At 40.5% G+C, this 26,736-nt stretch overlaps 2 protein-coding genes and 1 long non-coding RNA gene across 3 annotated transcripts in view; 1 reads left to right on the top strand and 2 right to left on the bottom strand.

Moving 5' to 3' along the window:
* Positions 1–234: 234 nt before the first annotated feature.
* LOC118405304 (galactosylceramide sulfotransferase-like) lies at positions 235–4,665 on the bottom strand. Its single transcript, XM_035804741.1, has 3 exons — positions 2,320–4,665; positions 1,535–1,642; positions 235–1,153 (listed from the first exon to the last, which is right to left on the bottom strand). The coding sequence occupies exons 1-3, from the start codon at positions 2,448–2,450 to the stop codon at positions 364–366; spliced, it is 1,029 nt and encodes a 342-aa protein (XP_035660634.1). The 5' UTR covers positions 2,451–4,665; the 3' UTR covers positions 235–363.
* A 72-nt stretch (positions 4,666–4,737) lies between these two features.
* On the bottom strand, positions 4,738–8,338 carry LOC118405323. The gene is made up of 3 exons (XR_004829882.1): positions 8,277–8,338; positions 5,299–5,391; positions 4,738–4,962 (listed from the first exon to the last, which is right to left on the bottom strand). It is a non-coding gene; the product is annotated as an uncharacterized LOC118405323 (long non-coding RNA).
* Positions 8,339–14,621: 6,283 nt separating this feature from the next.
* The window catches only part of LOC118406019, a 41,952-nt gene continuing 29,837 nt past the window's right edge, over positions 14,622–26,736 (top strand). Inside the window, exons 1-11 of the mRNA XM_035805874.1 lie at positions 14,622–14,627; positions 14,838–14,979; positions 16,847–16,927; positions 17,641–17,946; positions 18,574–18,747; positions 19,283–19,374; positions 20,332–20,429; positions 21,186–21,336; positions 22,136–22,248; positions 26,052–26,300; positions 26,397–26,448. Coding sequence (XP_035661767.1) covers positions 14,622–14,627; positions 14,838–14,979; positions 16,847–16,927; positions 17,641–17,946; positions 18,574–18,747; positions 19,283–19,374; positions 20,332–20,429; positions 21,186–21,336; positions 22,136–22,248; positions 26,052–26,300; positions 26,397–26,448 — 1,464 coding nt within the window. The remainder of the gene's footprint in view (positions 14,628–14,837; positions 14,980–16,846; positions 16,928–17,640; positions 17,947–18,573; positions 18,748–19,282; positions 19,375–20,331; positions 20,430–21,185; positions 21,337–22,135; positions 22,249–26,051; positions 26,301–26,396; positions 26,449–26,736) is intronic.

Genomic DNA, 26,736 nt, shown 5'->3' on the forward strand with positions numbered 1-26,736 from the left:
ATGCATTACATTCCATTAAAGATTCAATTGTAACACAATCCAATTCAGGAGGCCAAGGTGCCAAAGTACGGTAAATTATACCAGTATTACACACATTTTACTCTAGCGCCTTTTTCGCTTTAACTCTTTATACTGTAGTTTTCCTATATCCGTTATCTTTGAAAACAGGGTATTCAGGGATATAGAGTCGAAGGACGGCTGTTTTAAGATTCTCCGCCGACGACTTGATATCGATACCTTAACACATCTTAATTTTAAAAACAACGGTTATTGGTTACCCCATGGATAAAGGTGAACCAGCATTACGCCGTTTTCGTGGTTTTTGAGGCGACTTCTTTGGGTGAACAACAACCTCCCCCTTTTCTAAATCTCTGTCCCCTGTATGCTGATACCTTGGTCTAAGTAACTTATCCCAGTATTTTCTATTGGCAAGTAATCGTACGCAAAGTACTTTGCCAAAAGAGAAAGCGTCGTTCCATCTGCTTTTCCCAACAAAAAGTCGCCTTTCTCTTGTCTTGTCTTCGAATGGCAGTACTTAGAGACATTGCTGTTGACGTGCTTGAAATGATTCACTTCTTCTTGAAAGTCAGCGCTCTCCTGACTGATCTGTCTGTGAAGCGATTCGTTAAAACGAGTGTATAACACCAAGTCGGCGTAGTTGTGTTCGTAAAACGTGCGTTTCATCTCGTCCGTTATGGGAGCCTTGAGTCTGTATTTCTGATTTCTTGAGTGAGGCCCCGTTATGTAAAGAATGTCGTAGAAAGTCCAGCACATGCGTCGCTTCAGTAGAATCAAGGATGCTGGAAGATACTCCAAGATCAGCATCGTTTTAAAATCGTTTTCGATGCCTCGCACAAACTCCTCAACGGCAGTGTGGTTACTGTAATCTCCCTCTGCAAGTCCCAGATCGCGCGACATGCAGTTCCTAAAGCAAACGTGCTCTCTCAGCAATACCATGTTGTTCCAAGTCTTAGTACTTACAGACTTAAGCTTAAACAGTGGGTCCCAGTATCTCGGCCTGTCAAGGTAGGTGATGACAGGAGCAATTCCTTTGGGAGTTTCGTTCTGAAGTCCAGGAAAGCCTTTTTCAAGGTGGAAATAGCTGAAAGCAGACTGAATCCGCTGCAGTGGTTCCCTTAGAATTGCAACATACCTAAATTTGGGACAAGTTTTAAAGGAGACTTGGCATTAGAAACATTACAATGTCAGAATGATATCATGGCCATTTCCTCTTTCCAGATTCAAATCTAACGATCTCCTGCATGCAACTTTACTTCTTGTCTACATACAATCACAAAAGATATGCATGAAAAATCTTCAAGCCAAGACTATTCTTGTAGACGATTGCAAATACACTACAGTACCGTAAGAAGTTGCTAGGAGGACCATTTGTTTTACAAATTCCTACCCACCTACCAAGTATCATGAGGATACATTCACTTTTCGAGGTATGCTGGCGTCAGACCCACTTAAAGACAGACAAGCGGAACAGAAGACATAACCTTCTTGGTGAAGGTAACAAACGTTTGCGTACCTTGTGTTTGGAGCCATAAGTTGTCGAAAGCACGTCCTGTTGTAAATGGCGTGGTGACCGAAGATGTTCCAACGTTTCCCGCCAGGGGGATGCAAATAGTCGCCATCACTGTTAACATCGAAACAACATTATGGGTTTGGTAGCTTTGTAAATAGGGGTGAATACCGGTACAGAAAATTCAGGTACAGGTACGATTCAGATCCAGAGGACCAGGTCCAGACCTGAACCTGGACCTCATTGTTTTGAAAACTTATAAATGGGCGATACTCAAAACAGCGGTCCATTTCGCTACAAAGAATTCTGTTTGGTGGGTTATTTTACGTCCATTGGCATTCCAAAATCTTTTTGTAAATAACACTAAATTGCCTCTATTTAATACAGAGTTTGACCGTAGAAGCTTGGTAAAATGACTATCAACTCCCCTTTACTTCGTTCTTGTTCTTTTCTGTAAGCCCCCAAAACACGTGAACGCCTGCCGGTTTAATCTGTTTATTTTCAAATCGTTACAACATCCGGTCTACTGATTTTTCAGGCCCTGTCCTCTTGGACGGGTTCAACAAGAAAAAAAAAACGGCTTCGTACCGGTACCCACCCCTATTTGTAAGGAATATCTGGTTAGAATGTACATAAGGGGACGTGTAATAAAAATACCAACAGTACTAGTAGACAAAAAACAAGTCACCAAATGATCCTTTTCTCATCGTTGATTTGGATTTGATGTACACATACACGTACAGCATGTTCATACATTGGAAATACGAGATATAAGTAACGTTATTACTTACTTGATTGTTCCAAAACCGCCTATGACTTCACGTCCAACCTGACGTGGTAGAGCAACTGTCAAGTTATGCTCATATCCAAATCGAAGAAACATGTGGGATATTAAAGAAGATCCACATTTGTGTACTTTCATGAAGGCGACGTTAACACGAGGCCGACATGTACCATTGCTGTATGACAAGAAAACAACATGGATAGCAATAAGATACAGACACAGGTTCAGTCCTTCAGACGTAGTCTACAGTTCCAGGGCCCTGCAGTGTGCAATGAGCTTTTTGTGATTGCAGAAACTTTCGCGGTGGTTTAACGTTCGCAGTTTTCGCGGTGGCCGCTTCACAGGAAAGAAAGCAACTTTTCTTCCGTATATGATTTTGTGGTAAGTAGCGCGTGTATGCATCCTTTTGAAATATTAATGACGATCATCAGACGAGGGCGATAAATTGTAAAAGATTTCCTCTTGCCTTCATTCATTCATTCATTGTTCCAAGCTAAAATGACATGATTTAAGAAGAAATAAAAACGTGACTATAAAATGTTGACTTCACGTAATCTGTCTAATAAGTTTACAGTAAATGCAGAAATGTTCGCGGTGGTTTTATTTTGCGGTTTCACCGCGAACTTAAAACCACCGCGAAAATTTCCATGGCATTAAGAGACTACAGTGCGTGGTGCTACCGCGAACTTCAAACCACCGCGAAAAATTCTTTTTCCCACTACCGCGAAATTATATCAATTACAGTATATTACTAAGTTCACGTTTTCAACTGCGGATATGCTGTGTGACGCAATGTAGGAAAAAGATCAAAGTTGAAAGCCGCTGAGACAAAACACGTCTAGCTATATAGACCTGGTATCAACCATGGTTTACACCTTTGACATATAACCAACGATACGTCGTGCTACGCATGCGCGAACTGGCAGATAGGCGTACCTTGGAACAGACAGAGCAGCTGATGACACATGAACATCAGTCATATCCTGTGAACAAAACGATACAGACTAATTATAATGGTTCAACAGTTTTATTGGACGGATTGGGGTTTTACGAGTGGTGATCAATAAAGTCTTGTCTCACCCAGAAATAATAAGCATAATTCAAAATTTGAGACACAACTTCGAAGCCTTTTGTCAATATTCTCCGAATTTCAAATCAATGCTCAGCCTCAATGTTTTTCCAGGCATCGTCGTTTTAAGAATCAGGGACATAGGCGAATTCTTTTAACACAATCGGCAGGTACTTACATTGCTTACGTTTCGATTTCTCTCAGACAAATTCGTCAGAATAGCTTCTAACTCTAGTTTTCAGTGGATTTGTAAGGCCGTTGTTAGAGTATGCTTGCCCTGAGTGGTATTCAGGCCTCACTGCTCTCCAGTCAAAGTGTACATGTATTAAATGTGCACAAAAGAGGGCGTGCAGAATAATTCTAGATAGACACTATGTTGGCTACGACTAAGCCCTAGATTAGCTGTCACTTAAGCTAGGGGCACAACCCGCCGTACGTGCAAATACGTGCTGTCTACGTGCCAAAACGTGGGCAATCTTTTGGTATCCGTAAGTGGTAAGTACCGTCTCCGTACGAACTCGTATGGAATTCGACGGATTAGGAGCACGCAGACACGCCGTAGAACTTTAAGTGCATGTAGAACTTTCTCTGCGATCGGGCTGCGGATTTGCCCCCCGAACGTGCCAGTACGGGCGACGCGCTTGCCCTGTACAGCCAATGAGGATACAACGCACTGGCTCCGTGAGTTTTCTCACAGTCAATTGTTGTACGGACGGCGCGCGTAGCACGTTCGTGCTGCGCACGTGGTGATTGCGTGTTCCATTCTTACTCCGCGCCTTACTTGTTCACCTGTGAATGCCGACGCAATACAAACGTGGCAACCGCACAGAGACCGTACGTTGTAAGCACGTGCAACTCACCTACCACTTGCGCAACGAACGATGAACGCAACTGCTCGCAGCCAGGCGTGCCGTGCAGATCACGTACTTACACATTGCGCAACCGTTGTGCCCCTAGCTTTACTTCCCTGTTCCTGAGACGTCGCAGTCTTTGTTTCAAATTTGCATTGTCTGTGTCGAAGTCTCTGGCTGGTTACCCTCGAAACGGAAAAGTGTTCATGGCAAAGAACTACGAACAAAATATAACTACACACAGTTTAGATGCAGGTCTTTCAGATTCAAAAATAGCACACTTCCTTTCATTGTGTCATTGCTAAGAGAGTCTTAATGAAGATTTTATCAAACTTATTGTGTATCATACACCAATTCAGCCTTGTATGGTTGCAATGATATATACATGTATATGCGCACTTGTTTTGGTGCTAATAAACCATTCATTCAACTGGAATTCTCCTTCTCACCGCTATATGTAGTCGATGTAGGTGGCTGCTGGCTGTGTAAAAAGAATTCTCCTATATCCTATATTCTACCAACCCGATTTAACTATTTTCGGAAGAATCAGGGACGTTACCTTGGTGTCACAGTGCCCTGTCACATTCCGCTGCGTGTGGTTCCCGTAGATTACATTGCTGATTGTTGCTAAAGTTTGGAACGGGAAGTCTTGTAGTGCAGTGTGGTGAGCAAACCGTTGCTCAGGTCGTGGTCTTGGAGCACCCATGTGCATCTTGGTAAGACTATTGTACTAAGAACAAAATGAAGATATAGGTATATAGCTGTTTTGGTTCGAAAGAGGAATATCATCCTACGCTGGTAGTTTCCATGTACAGTTTCCATGCTACTTTATATCAATTTTTCTGAGTGCACGTAACATTTTCCTGAACACATACAACATTTCTTGAGAACACGTGTAACATTTCTTAAACACATATAACACTTTTTGAGAACATTTAACATTTCTTGAACACGTGTAGCTTTTTGTAACACCGTGAAATAAGATTTCATAAACACAGGTAAAACTTCATAGTTGATACTGATATTATCAATAATGATGGCAACATTGTACTGTAACTTAACAAACCTTGACGTCGAAAATCGATGTCATCATCAACAAGACGAGAAGTATGAAGACGGCACCAAGAAGTCTTCTGCCCTGCATACTCGAGTTTTTCATCTAATGACAGTACATAGTATATCTGATATTGTGGCTCTTGAATTTATTTCAAGTGATTTTAAGCTTGTTTTTTATTCAGAGGACAGACAGTCACACAGTGTAGAGGTCAAGGGGGTCCTTGAAAATTCTCTTTTTCGCTCGGTTGAATATATATTTCAACTAAAGTTCGGCGACTTCATACCTCCATGAAAATTTAGAGCTTTCGTAAATTTCATGCAATTGACTAACACATTAACATAATTTATGCATGGTGTTGTTCATCATTGAATAACGTACACATGTCACAATTATAAAATTCCCATTATTAATCATAAAGGGGTTTTGCGATTTTCCATAAATTATGCAAATAAATTCTCATTACCGTATTTGGTATCTGCTTACATTCCACCTATCATAATTAGCATGTGTTACATTTATTGAAGTCCAGTTATTAAAAACAATGGAGTTATACAATTTCCTCATTAATAATGCAAATTAAGTCCTCATTTGCATAACATGTATATCATTATGAAAATCTTTGCCAAAACTACCTACATGCCTAAAATGCAGGCAATCCGCAGTTCCTTTCTGCAGTTATCCTCTTTGGAGTGTCTTGACAAAAACGCCCCTGCAGTTCCACAATTAAATGTTAGAGGGCTGAAAGTTGCCCCACTTAGTCATGGCACTAAAAGCTATCTATCACCTAAATGTCAAGACCATAGCATGTCTGGAACTAGAGATACATTGAAAAAACTGCTATCATAGAATATTCTCATTAACTATTCAAATGTATGCGCTGTAGTACCAAGGGAAGCTGCTAGGGGGACCCAAGTCTAATCATTTCCAGCTTTTATCACACACTATCAACACACAAAGTATGAAAGCAATCCACCCAGTCGTTCTTGAGTTATTTTGTTTACACACACACACGCGCGCGCGCGCGCACACACACACACACACACAAACGCATGGTAAAATATAACCTCCATGACATTTCATGGAGGTAACAACTCGCATAACGCAAAAATAGGCAAATATAAAAAAGATTACAGCTTTGTTATTAGAAAAAATACCGACACTTATGATTAGCCCCACTCGATTGAGACAGGATATCAAAGCTAATGCCAGCCCTTATTGTTCTGTTATCAGAATGTTAAATTTTACTTTATACCTTCATTTTGTACTCTGTATAATACTTGCTGCCAGACACTATACCGTGTACAATTGTCGTCATGCAATAAAACTCATCCATGATTATTCAATGTCCATAAACGTGAACAATGCAACCTAGCTACAGCAAAAAAAAGAAACAAAGGTATCGTTCAATAACTCTATACGTCAAGAATACCAGATGTCTCCCTTTAATGAAATCACGGTCATGTACTATATATCTAAGGCCATGTTGATTTGATTATATGGATGACATCCTCCGAACTCCAAAACTGATGCGAGCGAGCGAATGAAAAAAAAATTTCGCCAAAAAAAAGTTGCCTTCTGTATGAAATCAAAGTGGCCAGGAAGGTTGAACATAGGACTAAACACACATAGTATGGTATACCAACAGTTAGGTGTAGGGACCAGTACATGATACGGGTGCAAGACATTTTTTTCCTCTTGGACCAATCCGAAAAAAAAAACAGACCTGAAAAAAACACAGAGGAACAGGTTTCGCCAATTACAAAATGTACACACTATGTCGGCAGCCATTTTGGGTCTAACCGGGGGGCCAAGAAGACAACAAGAGCGAAGTCAAGTAGAGTTTATAGTCAATTGCACCAAGTTTCTACAGTAAAAGGTACAGAGACAGTTAGCCTTTATTGCATGGAGATGGGATTTTAAAATGCAGAGGGAGTCCAATAATCCACCAAACAGATTCCTTTGTAGGAAAATAGATCAATCACCATTGTTTTGAGTATTGCCAGTTCTCAAGTTTCCACAAACAATCAGGTCCAGGTTCATGTCCGGACCGGGAAATGATCCTCTGGACCTGAATTTTCTGTTCTGGTACCTCCCCCAACCAACAATAGATTTTTTTTTTCTTTCTGTCCTTTCACATCTTATTCTTTGACTTTAGATTCATTTTGGCATTCTATGGCATTAGTTATCTGTTTTCTGAAACTTTTTTTTTCAATCTACGGAATATTTGTGCTCATTTTACAGCTGCTTTGCACAATTGGTGCGAGCGCGGATGTCATCCATATAATCAAATCAACGTGGCCTAAGGCCAAGAAAAATGTTGTGTTTTTGTTTATTAATTAGGTTCGGTAGAAAGGAATTTTCTTTTTTTTAGGCTGGTCAGAACTGTAGTATGACATATTACAATACAGCTGAACACAGTAAAATGAAATGCGTTAAGACACTACATGGAAGGGTCTTTCAATGTCAAACTTGGATGTTGCGCATAATAGACATATTTATCCATTAAATAGGACAAGCAGTGTTTTTACTTCAATAGGAAGCAGGTTGAATTAAAATTCAAACTGGAAGCTATGTGACTCCACTGATCCCCCCCCCCCCATTGGGTTCGCAGGTTTTTCTAGAATGGGTATACGTAGGGTATACGTAGGGAAACAGGAAACACAACATTTGTTCCTATGCAGGCCTAACCTCTGCAAATGCAGGGATGTCTGGGTGCAAAGACGCAGAAAATCGAACCACCTCTGATCCCCCCCCCCAATATTTGCCTACAGTTAGGACCTAACATGACCCCCCTCCCCTAAAGATCTTTTTCTGGGGGGTAACAGGAACTCTATCAACGAAGTCGTACCGACAAATTGCCAGAATAGGTGGTTGGCCAGAGTAGCACAGTTTACGACTTATTCCGTTGGTTAACTTGTCTTTTCAACCCATTTCTACTAATCTGTAGAGCCCGGTAGAGGATATACATAGTGTGTAACGTTACTTACATGATTGGTGTTATGAAGCCTCGATTGTCGGTTTGGCGAACGTACGTACTAAGTACTTGAAGATGGTGCCGAAGACCAATAAATGATATAAGTTGCGTGACATATGTTTTACTCCCGTGCAGCGAACCTCTATATGAATTGAACATATATAAAGAAATCTATAATGTGACGTCAATTATCCTGTGTACGCAGCCATCGACTTTGTTAAGCTAAGGGCACAACCCACATTACGTGCAATTTGTCCGTACTTTGGAAGGGGGTGGGCGTGGGGCACGTCCGCCACGTAACGAAATCGTTCAGGCTGTACAGGGCAGGCGCGTTGCCCGAACTGGCACGTGCGGAGGGCGAATCTGTAGCAAGATAGCACACAAAGTTTTGCCTTCACGTAAAGATTTACGGCGTGTCTGCGTGCTCCAAAATCCAACGGATTCCCTACAAGTTCGTACGGAGGCAGTACTTACCACTTACGGATCTCAAAAGATTGCCCACGTTTTGGAACGTAGACAAAACAAACATTGTTTTTATTAGTTTGCAAAACTGACAAATAGCTTCAATATTGGTAGGAATGCAGATTTGGAAGCTCTTGGTTTCTATTCAAGAAATGCTTTACCCACTTATGTATCATTTCACATGTTCGACACACCTATCGTAGTGTCCACATCATATTAGATTACGTATTTTGATTTTCTGTGATGGTTCATTGTAAACCTATCAATCCTGAATGAAGAATTAACATGCAGGCTATGTGATATAGGTTGTATCAGGAACGTTTTTGTGTAAGTGAAAGTCAATGGGGCACCTATGTTTTTGGCGACGCCTGATGGGCGAGCCTAATAGTATAGTGTGGGACCGTTCGAGAAAAATTCTAAGAACTGTATAGGAATGTCAGGTATGCCAAAGTCCGCGCATGCGTATTTGCATCATGCCGGACTGAACCACTACCTCCACGGGTAAGCTTTATGTGCGCGGCGTCCCCCGGACGTGTCTGTGCGAGTGCTCTCGATCGAGTCCCCGTTTTCAGCCTTTTTAGGCTGTTTACAGGGCGAGTTTAGGTCTGAAGTTTCCAGAATCGGTTAGCTGGGTGCCCCAGGATCATTTCGGTGTGTTTTTGTGCATCAACGTTGTGTTTTGGAGGAGTTACGAGTGTTTTTTGAAACATCGTACCCTCCTCGGCAAGCATACGGTTCTGCCGTCCCCTGCACTCCGCCAAACGAGGGTAGGGACTTACGGGCAATCTTTGCGGCTCGATTCCTCCTCTCCCCGTGAGAGGAGAATCCCCAGACTTTGTAGGTAAGTCAAGCAGGTTTGCCTCACAATTCCTGCTTGATTTCGTTTCGATCAGCCTTGTTTTTCTGTTGTTTGGGGCAGATTTAGTACCCTTACCCCCCGTCGTAAGCGACGGGACTGAAAGTGGTACGGTCCAAACGTTCTGTTTACGTCTGATCCAGACAGACAAAGAAATCTCCAAACCCCCCTCATAACTCGGGTTTGGTTCATCATACCCGGGTGAAATTTAAGTGGTTTGTTGTGCTAATTTTTTGCTACTAGTGCTGTGATTTTGGGGTGCGTACCTTGTTTTCTAAGGTACTTAGCGACCATCACCCCAAAAAGGGAGGTTTTTGAACCGTCCCCTCGCAGACAGTGTAACTGGATCACACCGCTATTTTTAGAGGAGGCCACATATCGAGGGTCTTTTAGGGGATCCCGGGAGCGTTTCCGGGACTCCAAAGAGAGAAACTGGATACCTTAAAACCCTTTTTCTCTCTGTAAAGCGTGCTACAGAGCTACGAATGATTCCGCAGGTCACCCCCTCCGCGTACACGAAAAGGAGGACTGTTGGTATCACCTTCCTGGAGAACCAGGGCGCGGAGTTCGATGACATCGTTGAACTTTTGCGTAAACATAAGGTGTATATTATGAGGGACTGCGCTGGCGTCCAAAATAAGGGAAGGGGATGGGCCGAAGTGGTGTTTTAGACCACCAGCGCACTGAACAGGGTGGCTCCAGCCCTCGCAGCCGACAGAACCATCGATGTCGAGCTGTATGGGAATGGAGTCACCCTGGTTACGGTTATGGGTGCCTCGCTGGAGCTGGATGATAATTACATTCGATACCAGCTCAGGGAGTACGGGATGATAAAGGATGGCAGATTTCTGACGTATTCCAGTAGGGGGTTCCCGAATCTGAAAACGGGAACCCGGCAGTATAAGATGATGCTGTAACCCGGCAGTATAAGATGATGCTGTCAAAACATATACCCAATTCCATCAGGGTCGGTGGAGACAATGTCTCCATTAAATAAATAGCAGTATAAGATGATGCCGTCAAAACATATACCCAATTCCATCAGGGTCGGTGGAGACAATGTCTCCATTAAATAAATAAATCCCGAATCTGAAAACGGGAACCCGGCAGTATAAGATGATGCTGTCAAAACATAGATAAATAAATAAATGAATGAATAAATAAATAAATTAACTAGAGTTCCACGAACGCATACTTTTGCCAAATAAACCAGGTTTGTTATGTAGAATGATGTCTGTAGACAAATGCGTTACTCATTTCATTTTCTTCATAATTATATGCTTGGAGTTGGTTTATAAAATTTCGGCATTGATTATGCAAATTAGATCCCAAGTTACAATTAATTGATATCAAATTGTATCAAGCATAACTTAAGCTATCAGCATACCAAAAATCATGATGATCCTTTGATCCATTCTTGACTTATTCTCTTTCAAAGTCTTTAAATGCACCTCTTACTCTCTTCCCTCTTTCTCAGTTACATATGTGACAACTTTGATGAAAGTACTATAATGGAATGCAGTGGATTTATAAACTTTTCCTCATCAATTATGCAAATTAGCTGTTAATTTGCATAATAAGTATCACATTATATAAGTCTTCACTTAGGCTATCTACATGCCAAAAAACATGACGATCCGTCAACACGTTCACATTTTCTCATTAATTATGCAAATGAGATCATCATTTGCATGATAAATATGTATTGACATTTCTCTATTTCTCAGCTACATATGTGACAAGTTTTAAAGTCCTATCATGGAACGTAGTGAATTTATAAAATATCCTCATTAATTATGCAAATTAACTGTTGATTTGCATAATTGGTATGTCATTATGTTTGTCTTCACTTACGCTACCTAGTAGTAGTAGTAGTAGTAGGCATCCTTCCATCTTTCCAGATGATGGTAGCACTCTCTCCTTGAAATTAGGGCGGTTGACAGCGTCGACTGTGGGACTGTAACCCAATCCTCGCATGACAGTCGCGTCCGCAGTTTGGGCATATATATTACGCTACCTACGCATTGGGCATTACGCTACCTACATACAAAAAAACATGATGATCCGTCAATATCTTCATATTTTCTCATTAATCATGCAAATGAGGCCATATTTTGCATAATTGATAACTATCGACATTTCTCTCCTTCCCAGTATAATTAGTATAATTAGTAATAATTAGTATACCATTATGTAAGTCATCACTCATTCTATCTACATACCAAAAATCATGACGATCCGTCAACACGTTGTAGAGTTATTCTCGTCCAAAGTTTGAAAGGAAACCGGCGCCTGCAGTTCCAAAAAAGCCGCTAGGGGGCCCAAACTCACAGCACTTACTCTCTGCCTCGAGGGCTATCTACCACTCAAAAATCATGATCACAGCATGTCCAGAACAGGAGATATCAAAAATTGAGGTTCTGCTGCAGTACCTTAGCAAGCCGCTAGGGGGCCCGTTATCGAACTTGACCTTCGTTTTCCCGACCCCTACCCACCTACCAAATATTATCGGGATTCATCCAAGACTTCTTGAGTTATGCTGTTAACACACACACAGACACACACACAGACACACACACAGACTCACAAGCCCAAAACATAACCTTAGCCATTCTGGCAAAGGTAATTAATTGATTAATTAATAAATTCTGGGTTAGTTCGTGGCCTGTGCCCAGGAGTTTGAAACGTTTGGTGGCCTTCTTCATCCTTGATATCTTTGTTTCAAAAATGCAAACCGATGTGTGAAACAAGCATTGTTTGAGCTTAAATGATGTATAACGTGCGTGGGGTTGTGAGATAGCGATGTGATAGTTACCTTCGCCAAGAACGTTATATTTTGGGTAGCGTTTGTATGTGCATGTGTGTGTAAAAGACCACCATAACTCGAGAACGCCTGGATGGATTGTATTGATATTTGGTGTGTGGGTAGGTCTTGTTGAGACCTGGAAACGATTAGATTTTGGGTCCCCTAGCGGTACAGCAGAACTTCCTGGTTTGATATCACGAGTTTTGGACATGTTGCGGCGATGAATTTTATGTGGTAGACAGCTCTTCAAGTCGTGAGTACTAATGATATAAGTGGTATAAATTGAGCTCCCTAGCGGCTTGTTTTGGAACTGTAGGACAGGTTTAGTATCAGACTTTGAAAGGGAATAACTCAAGAAGGGGTTGACGGATTGTTATGATTTTTGGTATGTGGATAGGTTATGTGATGCTCCATTTATTTACTTATAAATAGTGCATATTGCAAGCTAATTTGCATAATTAATTGGGAAATTGTCTAAACATGCTCCATTCAATTATAGGACCATCGCAACATGTGACATTTGTAACTGAGTAAGAGAATATTGATATTTGATAGATATATATCATGCAAAATAAAGACCTAATTTGCATAATTAATGAGAAAATGCTTTAATGTCATTGTGGTAAGCTAGAGAAGATGATCAACTGATACGATTTATGTAAATGAGGGTCTGATTTGTAAAATCGATGAGAAGCATTTACATTATTATTTCACCCTCAACTCACAAGAGAACACCTTTTGACAGCAATGCTCTCTGAACATTAATCGCCAGGCGAATGGAATACAACTATTAAAACCCATTAATAACAACAATCTCTAGTACTTATAAACAATAAAACCGTCGCCATGGCAATAATTTTCATTGCCACACTTTTTATGTATCTTATTATCTCCATGAAAAATGGAGACATAGTTTTGGGTGTGTCTCTCTGTGTGTCTGTCTGTGTTTGTGTTTCCGGATATTTGTGGTCAGCATAACTCGAGAACCGCTAGATGGATTGCAATGATATTTGGTACGTGGGTACGTGTCGGAAAGATCAATTTGGTCCCCTCTAATGTGACCTTGGTACTGCAGCAGAAATTCCGTTTTTGTATCTTTTGACCTAGATGTGCTATGGTCTTGATTTTTTGGTAGCAAATAGCTTGTGACGTAAGGAATAGGTGGTGCATGTTTGGGTTCCCTAGCAGGTTGCTCTGGAACTGCAGGGCAGGAGCGTTTTCTCAAAATCTTCTTAGGAGTATAACTGGACAAGGGAACGACAAATTTAGATAATATTTGATATATAGTTAGCACTATAGCATAGACAGAGATATACATAATCAAGTGCAAATCATGCAAACTGGCACTTTATTTGCATAATTAATGAGGGAAATCTATATTTGTAGGGTTTGCCAGTGTAGGTCTCAAATGTCTATCATATATGTAGTTTGTGGCTGGTGGAACAATAACAGATATCAAATATGCAAATAACTCCCTTATTTGCATGATTAATGTAAAAGTGCTATACTTCTTCTAGATGGTAAATGATTGCACAATCAACATTGTGAGTGTTACCAGTGTACGTTATCTAAATGTGTACATAACAAAGCATGGATTATGTAAATGTGGAAATCATTTGCATAATCAGGAGTCATGGAGATATGAGGTCTCTGAACTCTTGTTGATATAGTTATACTTTTCATAGCTGGAGCATATCTATAATTTCCCTAAACTGGAGTTGCAAACCTTTATACATTTATTTACCTTAAAAGAAGTTTCTACTTTTAAAGACTATGCAAGGCTTTGAGTTGAATGTCTACATTTACCCATATTTACACACAAAAAACTCACTCCTATACCATCCCCCCAATTCATTTGCGAATGGTGAATTTTTTTACTGCCAAGAATTACATAATTTCCTGGGAGTAAAACACGATTTAAAAGCCCTATGTACGCATCAGATATCGATATACAGCCAAACCTGAGCAAGCGACCACCTGGCCATTACGGCCGCTTTTTCTCGGTCCCGAAAATTTTCCCCATTGACGTAAGCATTAAGTGACCTCTTCACAACGACCGCCTGGCCGACGCGACCGCCGAAAATTGGCACCAATTCCCTGCCCATAACGACCGAGTCAGTTTCAAATCCTGAGGTGTCATCGATTTTCAATGATAACTAGCGCGATTTGGGGCCTAATTCGGCCAGTTTGCGTCGGATTTTGATTACCATTACGATGTAATGTTTAAAATAAAGATGGCGGTAGGTGCACGTGCTTGCTATTTGTCATCAAACACAATGGAAACCATTTAAACTATGCATCATGTTGTGAGTCGATACTCTTCTAACCGACCACCTGACCAAATCGACCGCTTTTGCCCGGTCTACCGGATGGTCGTCTTTGGCGGGCTTGAATGTATCCCAACCGTCGAGCTTCTATGTGCTTGTTGTTCATTGACTCTTCTTTATCAGTTTGTAGACATGAGGAAGAGAGGGAAGAGGCTAGTACTCCCCCTGCTGGTGGTTCTGGCAATCTCCATGTATCTGATGGGGACCGGCTCCAGGAAGGACGCTCCGTCGGAAAGTGGACATCGTGTCATCGAGGAGTCCATAGGTAAGTTTGTGTCCGAAAACTGTCTTTGTTTGGGAAGGATTATGTCGTTTGCAGAGCTGTGAGCCATGGATGCCTTTCAGATAGATAGACAAGTGGTTTATTGCGCAACAACTGCATCAGGGACAATGTATGGCAATGTATATACAACAGAGGGTACAATCTAATACTAGGCATATACGTTGCAACAATTTCAGAGAATAGGGTTGGTCTGAATACAGACTGAGATATTAAAAATGCTATGGCGATGGTCATTTCGCAGGTGAAAAACAATCACTAAGTCTTGTAAAGTAGATTTGGTAGTACAAGTCCATGTTCATTTCGTTATTTTGATCAAATCCGCACGTGCACTTGTTTCACCCGTTTCAAAAAATATCAACGGCGATGTAAAGCATACAAAGTATCTTTTACAATGGCAAATAAATGTATATTCAAGGTGCAACAATATTAAAAGACGGAAATTGATGTTTTAGACTGCGAATTTCAATTGCTAAGACAAGGAGGAAAATGTGAAATGACCTGCATTTCATAATGAGGGCTAGGGCAACATGTTTTTTTTTTAAATTTGGCCATTTTTATACGTACTCTTGCATCATTTGGGGGGGGGGGGGTGTCCATAAAATCAAATCAACATGGACTTAGCAGAATAGACTGATAGATTTTGAGTCCGAGTACAATGAACGCAGATTTCAGGCAAAAAAAGCAAAGTCGTCTAATTCTGGATACCTATGACATCAAGGCAACAAAATGCAACAGTTTCGAATTACAAACAAATATAATTAGTATTTTGAATGAACAAATTTTTTAATGACCTTTCTATCGCATTGAAAGTCGAACCTAACGAATCATACTTCTATTTCTCGATTCCTGTCGCGAGGAAAGTAAGTCTTTGTCCGCCCGTGACGTCATAGGAAACATGGCGGCCGGTTCGGAACTTGGTACCGGACTGGTCAAAATTTTCTTTTCAGAACATACAATTTACATACAATTAACTTGTTGAGAATCGAGGTGTCAAGTTCCGAACAGGCCTAGGCCACTTTCACTAGTCCACTATTACGTCATGAGCGGAAATTATCTTGATTATATGGCGGTAGTATTATTAAAAAGTCAGGAACATAGCCTAATAGTACATTGCAACATCTGTCGAACAAACATTGAGTAAAACTGTATATGACTACATGAAGTCAGGAAATGTTTAATTTCGGTGACATGTGCCCTTTAAGACAGGGAAAAGTACAAAATAAACGCAATGTAGATGCAACTACTGAGCGGTAAGGTAATTTCATCTCAAGTGTAGACTGTATATTATAACGCACTTCTCTTGTATAGTGTACCTTCAGCGGGCTTGTGCAGAAATATATTTATTTCAATATTTCAGCCCTGCCGACCGAAGACCTTCAGGAAGCCTGCCGCGCAGCAGCAGACAAAGACGCCCCACTTTACGGATACGATAAGGACAAGGGGCAGCTGGAGCTCATTGCGAATAAGAGACATTCGAGAGATATTCTATGTAATTTCTTTTCTTTTCTTTTTTTTTGTAACATGGGAGAAGTTTTAGGTATCGTTTTCTCAGATCGAGGACAACCATTTATCTTAGTTTGTGTTAAGATATTACAAAGCACGTTTGTGATCAACATTATTACAATCATTAATCACCATCGATCAATTTGTCATCGTCACCTTCATCGATATCTCTGTATCATCATCATCATTATGAACATCATGATAATAATAATGATAATGCTAATCTTCATCGCCTTTAATTCTGTAGTTCAAAGTTTCGCAAAAGTAATAGAATACGTTTAATGAACATCATTGCTTTTGCCCTTATTTATAACGAAATGTTATCTTTATTTTGCTACGTACACAGCGACTGATGATGCACAAGATCCAGAAATGCTGTCAGGAGAAAAAGACGTCCAAGAAATCGAAAATTCCCCAAGTAACGAGCGTAAGTTTGAACAAGAAATGGTTGTCAATCTTATGAAACTTGATTCAGGTCTTCCTGACTCCTTTGTTATTTAATTTTTTTTGGGGGGGGCTAATCCCAAGGGTCTGGAGCAAGCTGCCATTCGTCGCTTCTCAGGTGACCTCAATAAGACAATAACTGTCCCAGGTGCGGCCATTGACTGTAGGTTTTGAACCACTCACACCGCACCATCGCACGTGTAGTGCGGTCTTAACGTGCTCGAGGTGTGGCTCTCCCCAAAAACGGGACCTTCATTAACGTCCTTTCGGGGGACGGCCCTAGCTAGGTACTCATTTTACTTTGACTCAAGTGTGGAAAGCCGTGTCAAGTGCCTTTTCCAAGGGCACAAATCGGTGACACGACAGGATTCGAACTCGAGACCTCCCGGTTCTGAAAAAAACGCTGCCACTGCGCCACTCGATACTTACAGACAGCTGTAACATTTTTCCTAATGCTTGTTTGTTCTAAAAACTGTTCGTCTGCACTATTAGTGATCAAATCTATAATATATCTAAGAAAATAGAAGGTTTCAATTGCTGTACCTAAATTTGATGTTGTTATTCTAACTTTAGGTAAAAGTTCGTAAATGTAATCCTGAAGTTTTCCAATTATGTTTCTTGTCTGGTTGGGGAGGTAAACCATAGTAGAGTCATTACCGCATGTATAATGTTTGTTCTTACACGTTTGTGCTGCAGTATCGCTGCCTGATGACCTGAATGAGGCCCTGCGAGCTGCAGCAGCAGAGGACGCTTCGCCGTACAACCAACAGGCGCTCCGGGCAGCACAACCTGATGACGTTTCGTTGTACATCCAACAGGCGCTCCGGGCGGCACAACCTGATGACGTTTCGCCGTACATCCAACAGGCGCTCCGGGCAGCACAACCTGATGACGTTTCGTCGTACATCCAACAGGCGCTCCAGGCGGCACAACCTGATGACGCTTACGTTAGGAATAAACGTTTCTTACCGGCTATTTCTGGGCTTGCTGGGAAGCTTTTGTGTAAGTCTGCATTTTTTTTTTAAGAAAATAAACACAATTCTCCTTATAGTGCCAATTGGACTTATCACTGGAGGAATTTCAGAATATCTCTGCCTATGACAAATTATTTACTTAAAGACTTCAGGAATAGGTCTTCTTCAATCTGTAATATCTGTAATAAGCTACATGTAACAAAAGTAAAACTTATGTGGAAGATAGCTCTGATAACTTGCCTTTTGAAACCTATGCTTGTTGCGTCCCCCTTTGATATATATGCAATATGGATTTGGCATTTTGTCTCCTGTTGGATGCAATATTAAAGGAAGGACATATTTTGAGGTTGTATCTCTCTGCACCTTGGGTACCGGTGCAGCACTGTGGGGTTCACCGTGGCACTGTTGTTTCATTTTCGCTGAGTTTTTTTGAAAATAATTCCGATATTGTGTAATACGTAAGAGTGAAGACAACAAAATATACAAAACGTAAGAAAATTCGTTCTTTATCTCTGAACTTCGTTGAGTATCTTTCGATCCCGGCAGTGCCCTGCCAGTTCCCCCGGACCAGTGAGACACCACCCATACTGATATCTACTACACTTCTATTAAGAAAGCAATTTGATCTAATACTATGCTTTTATCTTTGGTACAGCAAGTGGAAACAAGTTCAATATTACCAAACTGACGGATACCATAAAGAAACTGGGTTCTATGAAAAACATGGCTCCAGACATCATGGCGAAAAGTGTGGAAAAAGAGGCTGAGGTGGCGGGAGCAATAGAGAAAAGTGCCATGCAGTCAGTAATAGACGGCGTGCTCGGTTCAGGTGAGTTATATTTCATCATTGCCTGGTATTTTCTGGAACACCATATGTTAGACTGGTTCTTCAGATCAAAACATTACAGTTTGAATTAAGTACAGTCAGTGTTGATGTTCTTTTATTAACGTTTTCTGTTTCAAATTAACATTATTGTCTATCCTCACTGTTTGCCCCTTTTCCGTACACAAGTACAGCGTAAGCAGGCATAGTCTTCAGTGAATACATTTAAGTTCGCGGGATTTAATATCGCGTTTGCGGGAAAAGGGACTTTTCGCGGTGGTTTTAAGTTCGCGGTAGCACCATCCACCGTAGTCTCTTACTGCCATGGAAAATGTTTGCGGTGGTTTTACATTCGCGGTGAAGTGGCCACCGCAAAACCGCGAAAATAAAGCCACCGCGAATATTTCAGCAATAACAGTACTGCGGAGCAATGCCATCTATAATTTACATTTAATGTTTGTCTAAAGAGCTATGGATCAATAACATAAGTTGCTTCCGTTTTCCGTATTGTTGAATCTCTATAGTGTCGTCTGTTTTACAGCTATAAAGAAAGGTATGGGTGGAGCTGCACCTGCCAGTGGAGCTGCACCTGCCAGAGGAGCTGCACCTGCCAGAGGAGCTGCACCTGCCAAAGCACCTGTCCCTAATGGACCTGGATTCGCAAAAGAGATAAAGGCAGTTATCTTTTTTATGGTCCCCTGCCACTACATGGCCATCAATGACATATCGAAGAACGGCCAAACTTGCTATTTGGGGCAACGGTCCAGCGTACCGGTACAAAACCGGTTTTTCTTATTGGACCAGTCCAGAAAAACCGGACCTGAAAAAATTAGGTGAACCGGATGTTGGACCGATTAGAAAATTAACAGATTATTTTATAAGGCATTCACACGTTTTGGCGCTTGCAGGTGGAAAAACCTAACGAGTGAAGTAGAGTAGAGTTTCTACCAAGTTTTACAGACAATCGTATAGGGGCAGTTAGCGTTTAGGATTTTAAAACGCCAGTATAAGTCTTATACTCCACCAAACAGATTTCTTTGTAGTGAAATGGACCATTGGTATGAGTCATACTGAATCAGGTCCAGGTCCAGGTTCAGGTCCGGACCTGACCCTCTGGACCTGAACTGGACCTGGACTGTACCGGTACCCACCCCTAATATAGACAGTCCCATTGAGAAGGTTTCTAGCAAGAAATACCAAAAGTTGATTCCGCGACGTCCCCATCTCGAGCCCTGTAGCCATGCCACTAGACCATTGGACGACACTCATTGACATAAAATGCATTATTCTAAAGTGTTATTTAAAACACAACAAGAAAAAAGGACTTAAGACTGTTTGTTCTTTAACTGCTATGTTCGTAAATGACCTTTGGAATGTTTGATCTCTTAGCTGTTGCGGCGCAGACACTTACGAAAACGGATATAAAATCTATTCGTAAACATGTGTGTGTTTTTGGTCATCTTTTGTGGTTGTTTAAGCTTGTTTAAAACGTGTTTGTGCACGTTGTATCTTTTTTATCGTCTATTTGAGTCTGTGGAGGAGTTTCTGCACTTTTAATTAAGCTTGTTTATGTAAATGTTTCTTTTCCAGGCTGAAATCAGTCTCTCTGAGGACAAGGGCATGATAAAGGACGACATGTTCGCCCCACCAGGAATGCACATGAAGGTGGACGTTCAGCAGGGTGGCAAGTACGTTATTACAGAACCTGTATTGTTTTCGTTGCCTTTTTTTTTTCTTTGCCGTCCATGGGCGCCGCCATATTGTCTCAAGGGAGTGTTGTGTTTCGTCCCAAGGGTGTGTTGCATGATGGGAAGTGGTGTCGTCATTTTGACGTGTTAATGATAACGTGGATTGTTTTGTATGATCTTGTGTTCTTGTTTGTACTTCTTTTTGGTGCATTTTTATACCTTCATATACATTAGTAGGTACCCTTTTTGTTAATCTGTGCAGATTTATATTGTTGTTTTTATCTATTTACCTGGTGTTCCAGGCCTTAAATTGAAAGTTCATTAGGGTTGGTAGAAGTCATTATAGAACTAGTTTAACTGTAATGTCAAACACAAAAATTGGACTCACCCACATTTTCGACTGAACAGCACCAGTCTTTGTCAAGGAATGAACACCCAACTGCTTTCGTGACGTCACGTTATGCAGACAGAGCACGTGACTCAGTAAGAAGTGGATCATAGGTTGCAAGAAGTCTATGGCAGCCACCGTCTCTGTTCGGGGATGGTTAGATAGCTCTGATGTAGATGGCTCCTTTGGTTAACGACAAAGTCTGGCTCTATGTCCAATATTCTAACTGTTTCCATTGAAATCGAATAACCCGGTGATTCTATGTGAATATGTTACTTCTGAGGTTGTTCTAGACTTTGTTACATCATGTACTGACAGCAATCTCATAATGTACTTACATTCTTAACTGTGCTTATGTACACTGTTAGAAAGAAACCAGAAGCTGACAGCAGTTCTCAGCCTCCTGCGTTTGCCTTCCCCATCGGAATGGGTGCTGCTCTGATGAACGGCTGCTTTGGGAAAGGATACGGACCCGGAGACCCTTGCTATAACGTCAAGACTGTCATACCGCGCTGCTATGTAAGTAGCTTGGTCATACGTATGTATTTGACTAAACATTACGTTCGTTACAATTTTAAGACCATATATCCGTACACAAAAATACAGCGCTTACCAACAAGCTTTTGATCAGTCCAATACCGACTGCCAAGCACCTTTGACCCTTTGCTGATGTCACATTTCCGCTTCGGATTTGTGACTTAGGCTCTGGGTCATTTCAACTTGAGAAGGGTCAGAGGTCTGACCGAAAGCTTGTTGGTAAGGGCTTTGTTTTGTGTACGGATATATGGTCTTAAGATTGTAACATAATGTTGACTACCGCCACAGATGAACTTACATTCAAGTATATGACTAAACAGATTCTACTGGGAGAGCTCCCTGTCGTTGACTGTAAATTTAGATATGAATTCCCTATTTATGGACTTCTAAGGCGTGCAACAATTCCGTTACTATCATACAAAATTTTCCTAAATGTTTATAAAGCATATTTATTGCATATCAAAGCGATGTAGTGAAAATATATAAGGCTGTATTTTGCATTCTTTCCGCATCAATATTGCAATATTTGTAGAATCTCATCATTCTCCGTGACTGACTTATTCTTGTTCTTAACTCAACTGATATCTAAATAAATGATTTGCTAGATGTTCTCAAAAAAAAAAACAGTCAGAATCCATGATGGACTGAACAACAATTTCCTCAAATCAGTTGTGAAATAAATTAATGGTGATACATGCTTCAAAACAATGTCAACAACAAATAAGGAATAAATTAAATGTCCTACATAATGACTTAACATATAAATTTTGTTGTCTGACAGGCCATGATGGAAGGGTGCACCTACATCGGGGTCGGCTTCGATGGTCGCGGGGACTACAGCAGCGCGTCCAGAAAGAAGAATCTTGTGCAGCGGTTCTGTAAGAACAAAAGAAAGTGAGTTCTTTTCCTTAGCAAATCCTACATACTCATATTAATGGGCTCGATTCATGGGTCTACAACTAGAATATATTCAAGGTACCATTGCACCATATTGCCACTACGGTATAGCTCACAATAATGGTACGGTCTAATTTCTGAAGACCGAGTCCCGGCAGAGTTGTTTACAGAAATGATAAATAAAGTGTTTACTAAGGAATATGTGTAAACAATGCTCCTGACTACTCAGTTTGTACCTTCTATGTGTACTATCGCCTTTGATAGCTCAAGTTGTTGTTTCAGCAAGCTTCCGGCCCGGCCTCGAATCGCAAATATAACTGTAGCAATGCTACATAGTCTCACATCACCAGACCACTTGGATACAAGTTCTAACATTATTTTCAAAAAGCTACTATGTGCAGAAAGCACAACATTGTAAGAGCCAAGGGGGGGGGGGGGGGTAGCTCGGGATATTTTTCAGAGGTACTAGTATCAATTTACCGTATCACAGGTATCAAGATGGGGATGTTCCAGATACCATGAATGTTCAGGGAATCTACGACACGAAAGTTTCCTCCTTCGTCTTCGAGTCAAAATCAGCCTACCGTCGCTCCCTTCAGATGAAAGCTGGGATGTCTTTCTCTGGATGGGGATTTCAGGTTCCATTTTATGCATATTTTGATTTGAAATTGAGTTTTGTATCTAGTCGTCAACATGTTAACACTCCCTACTTTAGCTTTGTGATCATTTGGACTGAATAGTTCACTTAACAAACAGAAGTCGTAATGCCCCTGTCACATTGTCGACGAGGTTTTAGCCGTGATCGCTGGAAGGTCGGTGGATTTTAAAATCGACCCAGGGTCGCGCGTACTTTCGAACGGGAACACATTATAAATCATTCACATTGTCGACGAGCTTCGGTCGTACTTCTTGATCGCTGTAAGGTCGGCCGATTTTAAGAGCCTAAGAATGTCGCGCGCATTTTTCGCCTGAAAACAGTCCCTGTCACATTGAGCGAGCCTCGTGCGATCGTAGGAAAGACTTCAATGATAATGAACTTCCCCTGACCTCCAGCAACCGGAAAAGATCATACAAGAAGTTCCTCGCAAAAAGGCAATAGTTTAATCAATTTTATCACTTGATTACGAGAAGTTTGCATAATAAATGATAATAAAAAAAGAAACTCTGTAATAAACCAAACCTACTTGCTACTGCAGAACCCAGAAAGTCAGAATCACACGCTATTTCTAAGAAAATCAACACTTGCAAAAAATCAAACATCGGTCAAAACTCGATCTACTCCTGGCCGTACGCCATCAGATTTTGCGGTCTCAGTTTTAGGGAGTATCGTCGGGTTTCTGTAGATGAAAATCTATCCAGATTCGAAATTATAAGATTGAAGTCTAACTATCGAATATCTACCGGTACCTGGGCGAGGTGAAACGACTTAAAGGCGGGGAGGCAAGGGTGACGTAGTTGATTAAGAAAACACAGGACAATTCAAAGAGGGTCTGTATGCTCTTTTACGTAAGGCGTAGGCAGCCTATTTTCATTTCTCGTAATTCGTAGGGAAAACCATCTTATCTACGTAATGCGTAGCGAGGCGACCAAATCTAGCGTAATTGCCTTCCATGATTTAGCGTAAAACACAGAGGTTTCTTCTAAATTCAGCGTAATTCAGACCTAATGCAGACCTTCTTTGAAAAAATACAAGGACGTATCACTACTGAATAATTCACTCAGAGCTCAAAAACTCGTCGTCCGATTGATTTTTTCGCAATGTGGCAGGGTTTAAACAATGCTACTTGAGGTGTTAGTGAGCTTATTTATATTGCCAGCTTCAATTTGAGTATCCTTTGTGATAAGCATTTGAAAATATGACAATTTTCATGACATTACAGGCTGCAATAGATGCAGCATATGGTTCGAAATCATCTTCCCAGAAGCAGATGATCATGTCACTTATAGAGTGTAATGTTGTCAGGTTTGTTTGTTTGTTTGTTTGTTTGTTTTTTTGTTTCGCATGACCGGTGAACTAATCCTGTCAAGGCGTAAGGTACCAGTATTGTTTACACAGTTTGTGTAAGACAACTTTGATTCACTACCTCTCCTTTTTATCAAGTGCAATTGGTCCTTAAACCTGCTCCAGGTTTGGTCTTTCTGGAGTACCTCTCTAAGGAAAATTCACATGTTCTTGTGAAAATGACTTTCAAAGCAAGGGGTATACCTAGCTATGGATTTCTATGGATTTCAACCTAGAACGTTTACATCTCGACGCAAAAGCAACATGACCCTCTAAAACTACGTTTCCGAAGAGGAGTCTGTTTATTATTAAGTGAACAGTAATTGATGTCTATGATAGTTTTAAAATGTTTTAGTAGAGCTGAACCTGTGGTAGTTATAATCATGAATATTACTTTTTTTTCTTTTTTTGCAATCTCTAGCATTCCCACCGTTTATAACTTTCTTACTTAACTTTTTGATAGATATGAAATCTTCCTCGATGACGTTCGGCCGGATACCCTGAGCCTAGATTTCCTACGAGACTTTTTGGCCCTCCCCGATTCTTTTAAAACGGGAAAACAAGAGCTACGTAAGTGCTTTTTTTTAAGTTCTATTCAGCAAATATGTCATAAGATTCGTATGATGATATAAACTTTTTATGATAATTTACTTGACCTTTGTATTTGATCATTAGTTGTAATATTTATATTTTGTTATGTAATTATGCCATTAACAAGCATTAACAGGAGTGCCTTTTCTCCTAGTTAAAATGTAAAACAGAATAAAATCAACTTAATGTCTTTATTGCAGAGAAATTCATCATCCGCTATGGAACACATTACATCAAGTCAGCAAAGTTCGGCGGATCCTTCAGGGTGTTTAAGACCCAGGAGGCCTCCAAGACCCAAAGTCTGACGGAGTTTTCCGTAGAGGCACAGGCCTCTTATAGTGGAATGTTCTCGGCTGGAGCTTCCTTCGGAATGAAGGGATCCAGTGAAAGCGCGTATGGAGTCCTCTTTATTATTTTTGCTTGTAATTTGGGACAGTTATTTGGTTTTTGCTTGGTTGTTTTGAAATGATAACTTCTGAGTTCACTTCTGAGTTTACAAGAAATTGGGCTTTTTTTAACTTCTCAAAGATTTTCAGTCAAGGAATGGGCAAGTATCCCCTGCTTTTGTGTTATGTTAATAGCACACGTGAATGTGTGTACAGTGCATCATATCTTAAAAAAGACTGGATTCGATCATCACATGTTCAATTTGTTGTTTTGTAACATACATTTTATCTTTATAAGTGTTTGGCGCATTTTTGAAAGTTATTGTCTAAATCGAAGAGAGATGATACAACATTTTGTAACTTGGTCGGTGGGCTTTGAAAAGGGCAATTCTCACATCCTTGTCATGTAGAGAAAATTTTTAAGTCCACAATTTTGTTAATTAATAATAGTCGGGAATAATCATGATAATTGGGAAATAATAGTTCTTATGGAGGAAAAATTACTCATATTTATGGAACATGTTCCAACAATGACAAAACATATAAATGCTTAACAATTGTAGTAAATAAAGAGATAACAATTAGTTTCACCATACGTCAATTTAACATTTTAAATATTTTATTGCAATATTCTTTTATTTCGAATTGTTCAAACTTATCATAAATGTTATTTGAATTCATTTTCAAACCGAGTTGTTTTTGTTAGAAAACCCATACACAAACCTCCTAGTGGCATTTGATCGATTCCCTTCAGAAATTTTAATTTCATATCTTCTGTTTGAAGCATGAGTTACTTAACTATGGGCTAATAAATCTTACAGCCAATCTTCCAAGACGTCCAACACCCGCGTGACCGCAGAAGGAGGTCACCAGGAAGTCGCGGCCGTCGTAGCGGATTTCTACACAACCGGCTTCAAAGACACCTTCAGCCAATGGCTGAAGACCATCCCTACATACCCAAAACCTGTCGAGATGTTCATGGGCACCATTACGGAGCTGCTGAACTTGAACTTCAAACTCATGTTTCCGTTTGACATTAAGGATGTTGCAACGGGCTGCTTTAGCGAAGAGTGAGTCTCATTGTATCCCTGTGTACTATTGTTTACTTCTATTCGAGAAATACATGTTAATCGTTGCATTTCAATTTTCATCATCTACTTTTTCAGCCTGAAGACTGAGAACGGCACTGGGAAGAAGTATTACGAGATATCCAAGCTGGTAAACAACAGCGACGGTGTTATGCAGACTATCAAGGAAAAACGGTAATTATGTGTAAAAATGAATTTATTGTAAGCAGTAAGCTACAAGTACCCAAATCTGTTTCATTTTTCGAACGGATGTTATAAGAGAAAGCAAATAAAATGTTCATGCTTTGAGGTCTCCATTTGGGATAAAACTGCATTAACTGATAGGTTAACATTTATTTAGCAAAATGTTTAGAAGTAAGTATGCTGTGTTTAAATCTTGATGCCCCATTTGTGTCGTTGTAGGTATTGTGAGTTCACG

This window comes from Branchiostoma floridae, chromosome 18, assembly GCF_000003815.2.
Source record: "Branchiostoma floridae strain S238N-H82 chromosome 18, Bfl_VNyyK, whole genome shotgun sequence".
Classification (NCBI taxonomy): Eukaryota; Metazoa; Chordata; class Leptocardii; order Amphioxiformes; family Branchiostomatidae; genus Branchiostoma; species Branchiostoma floridae.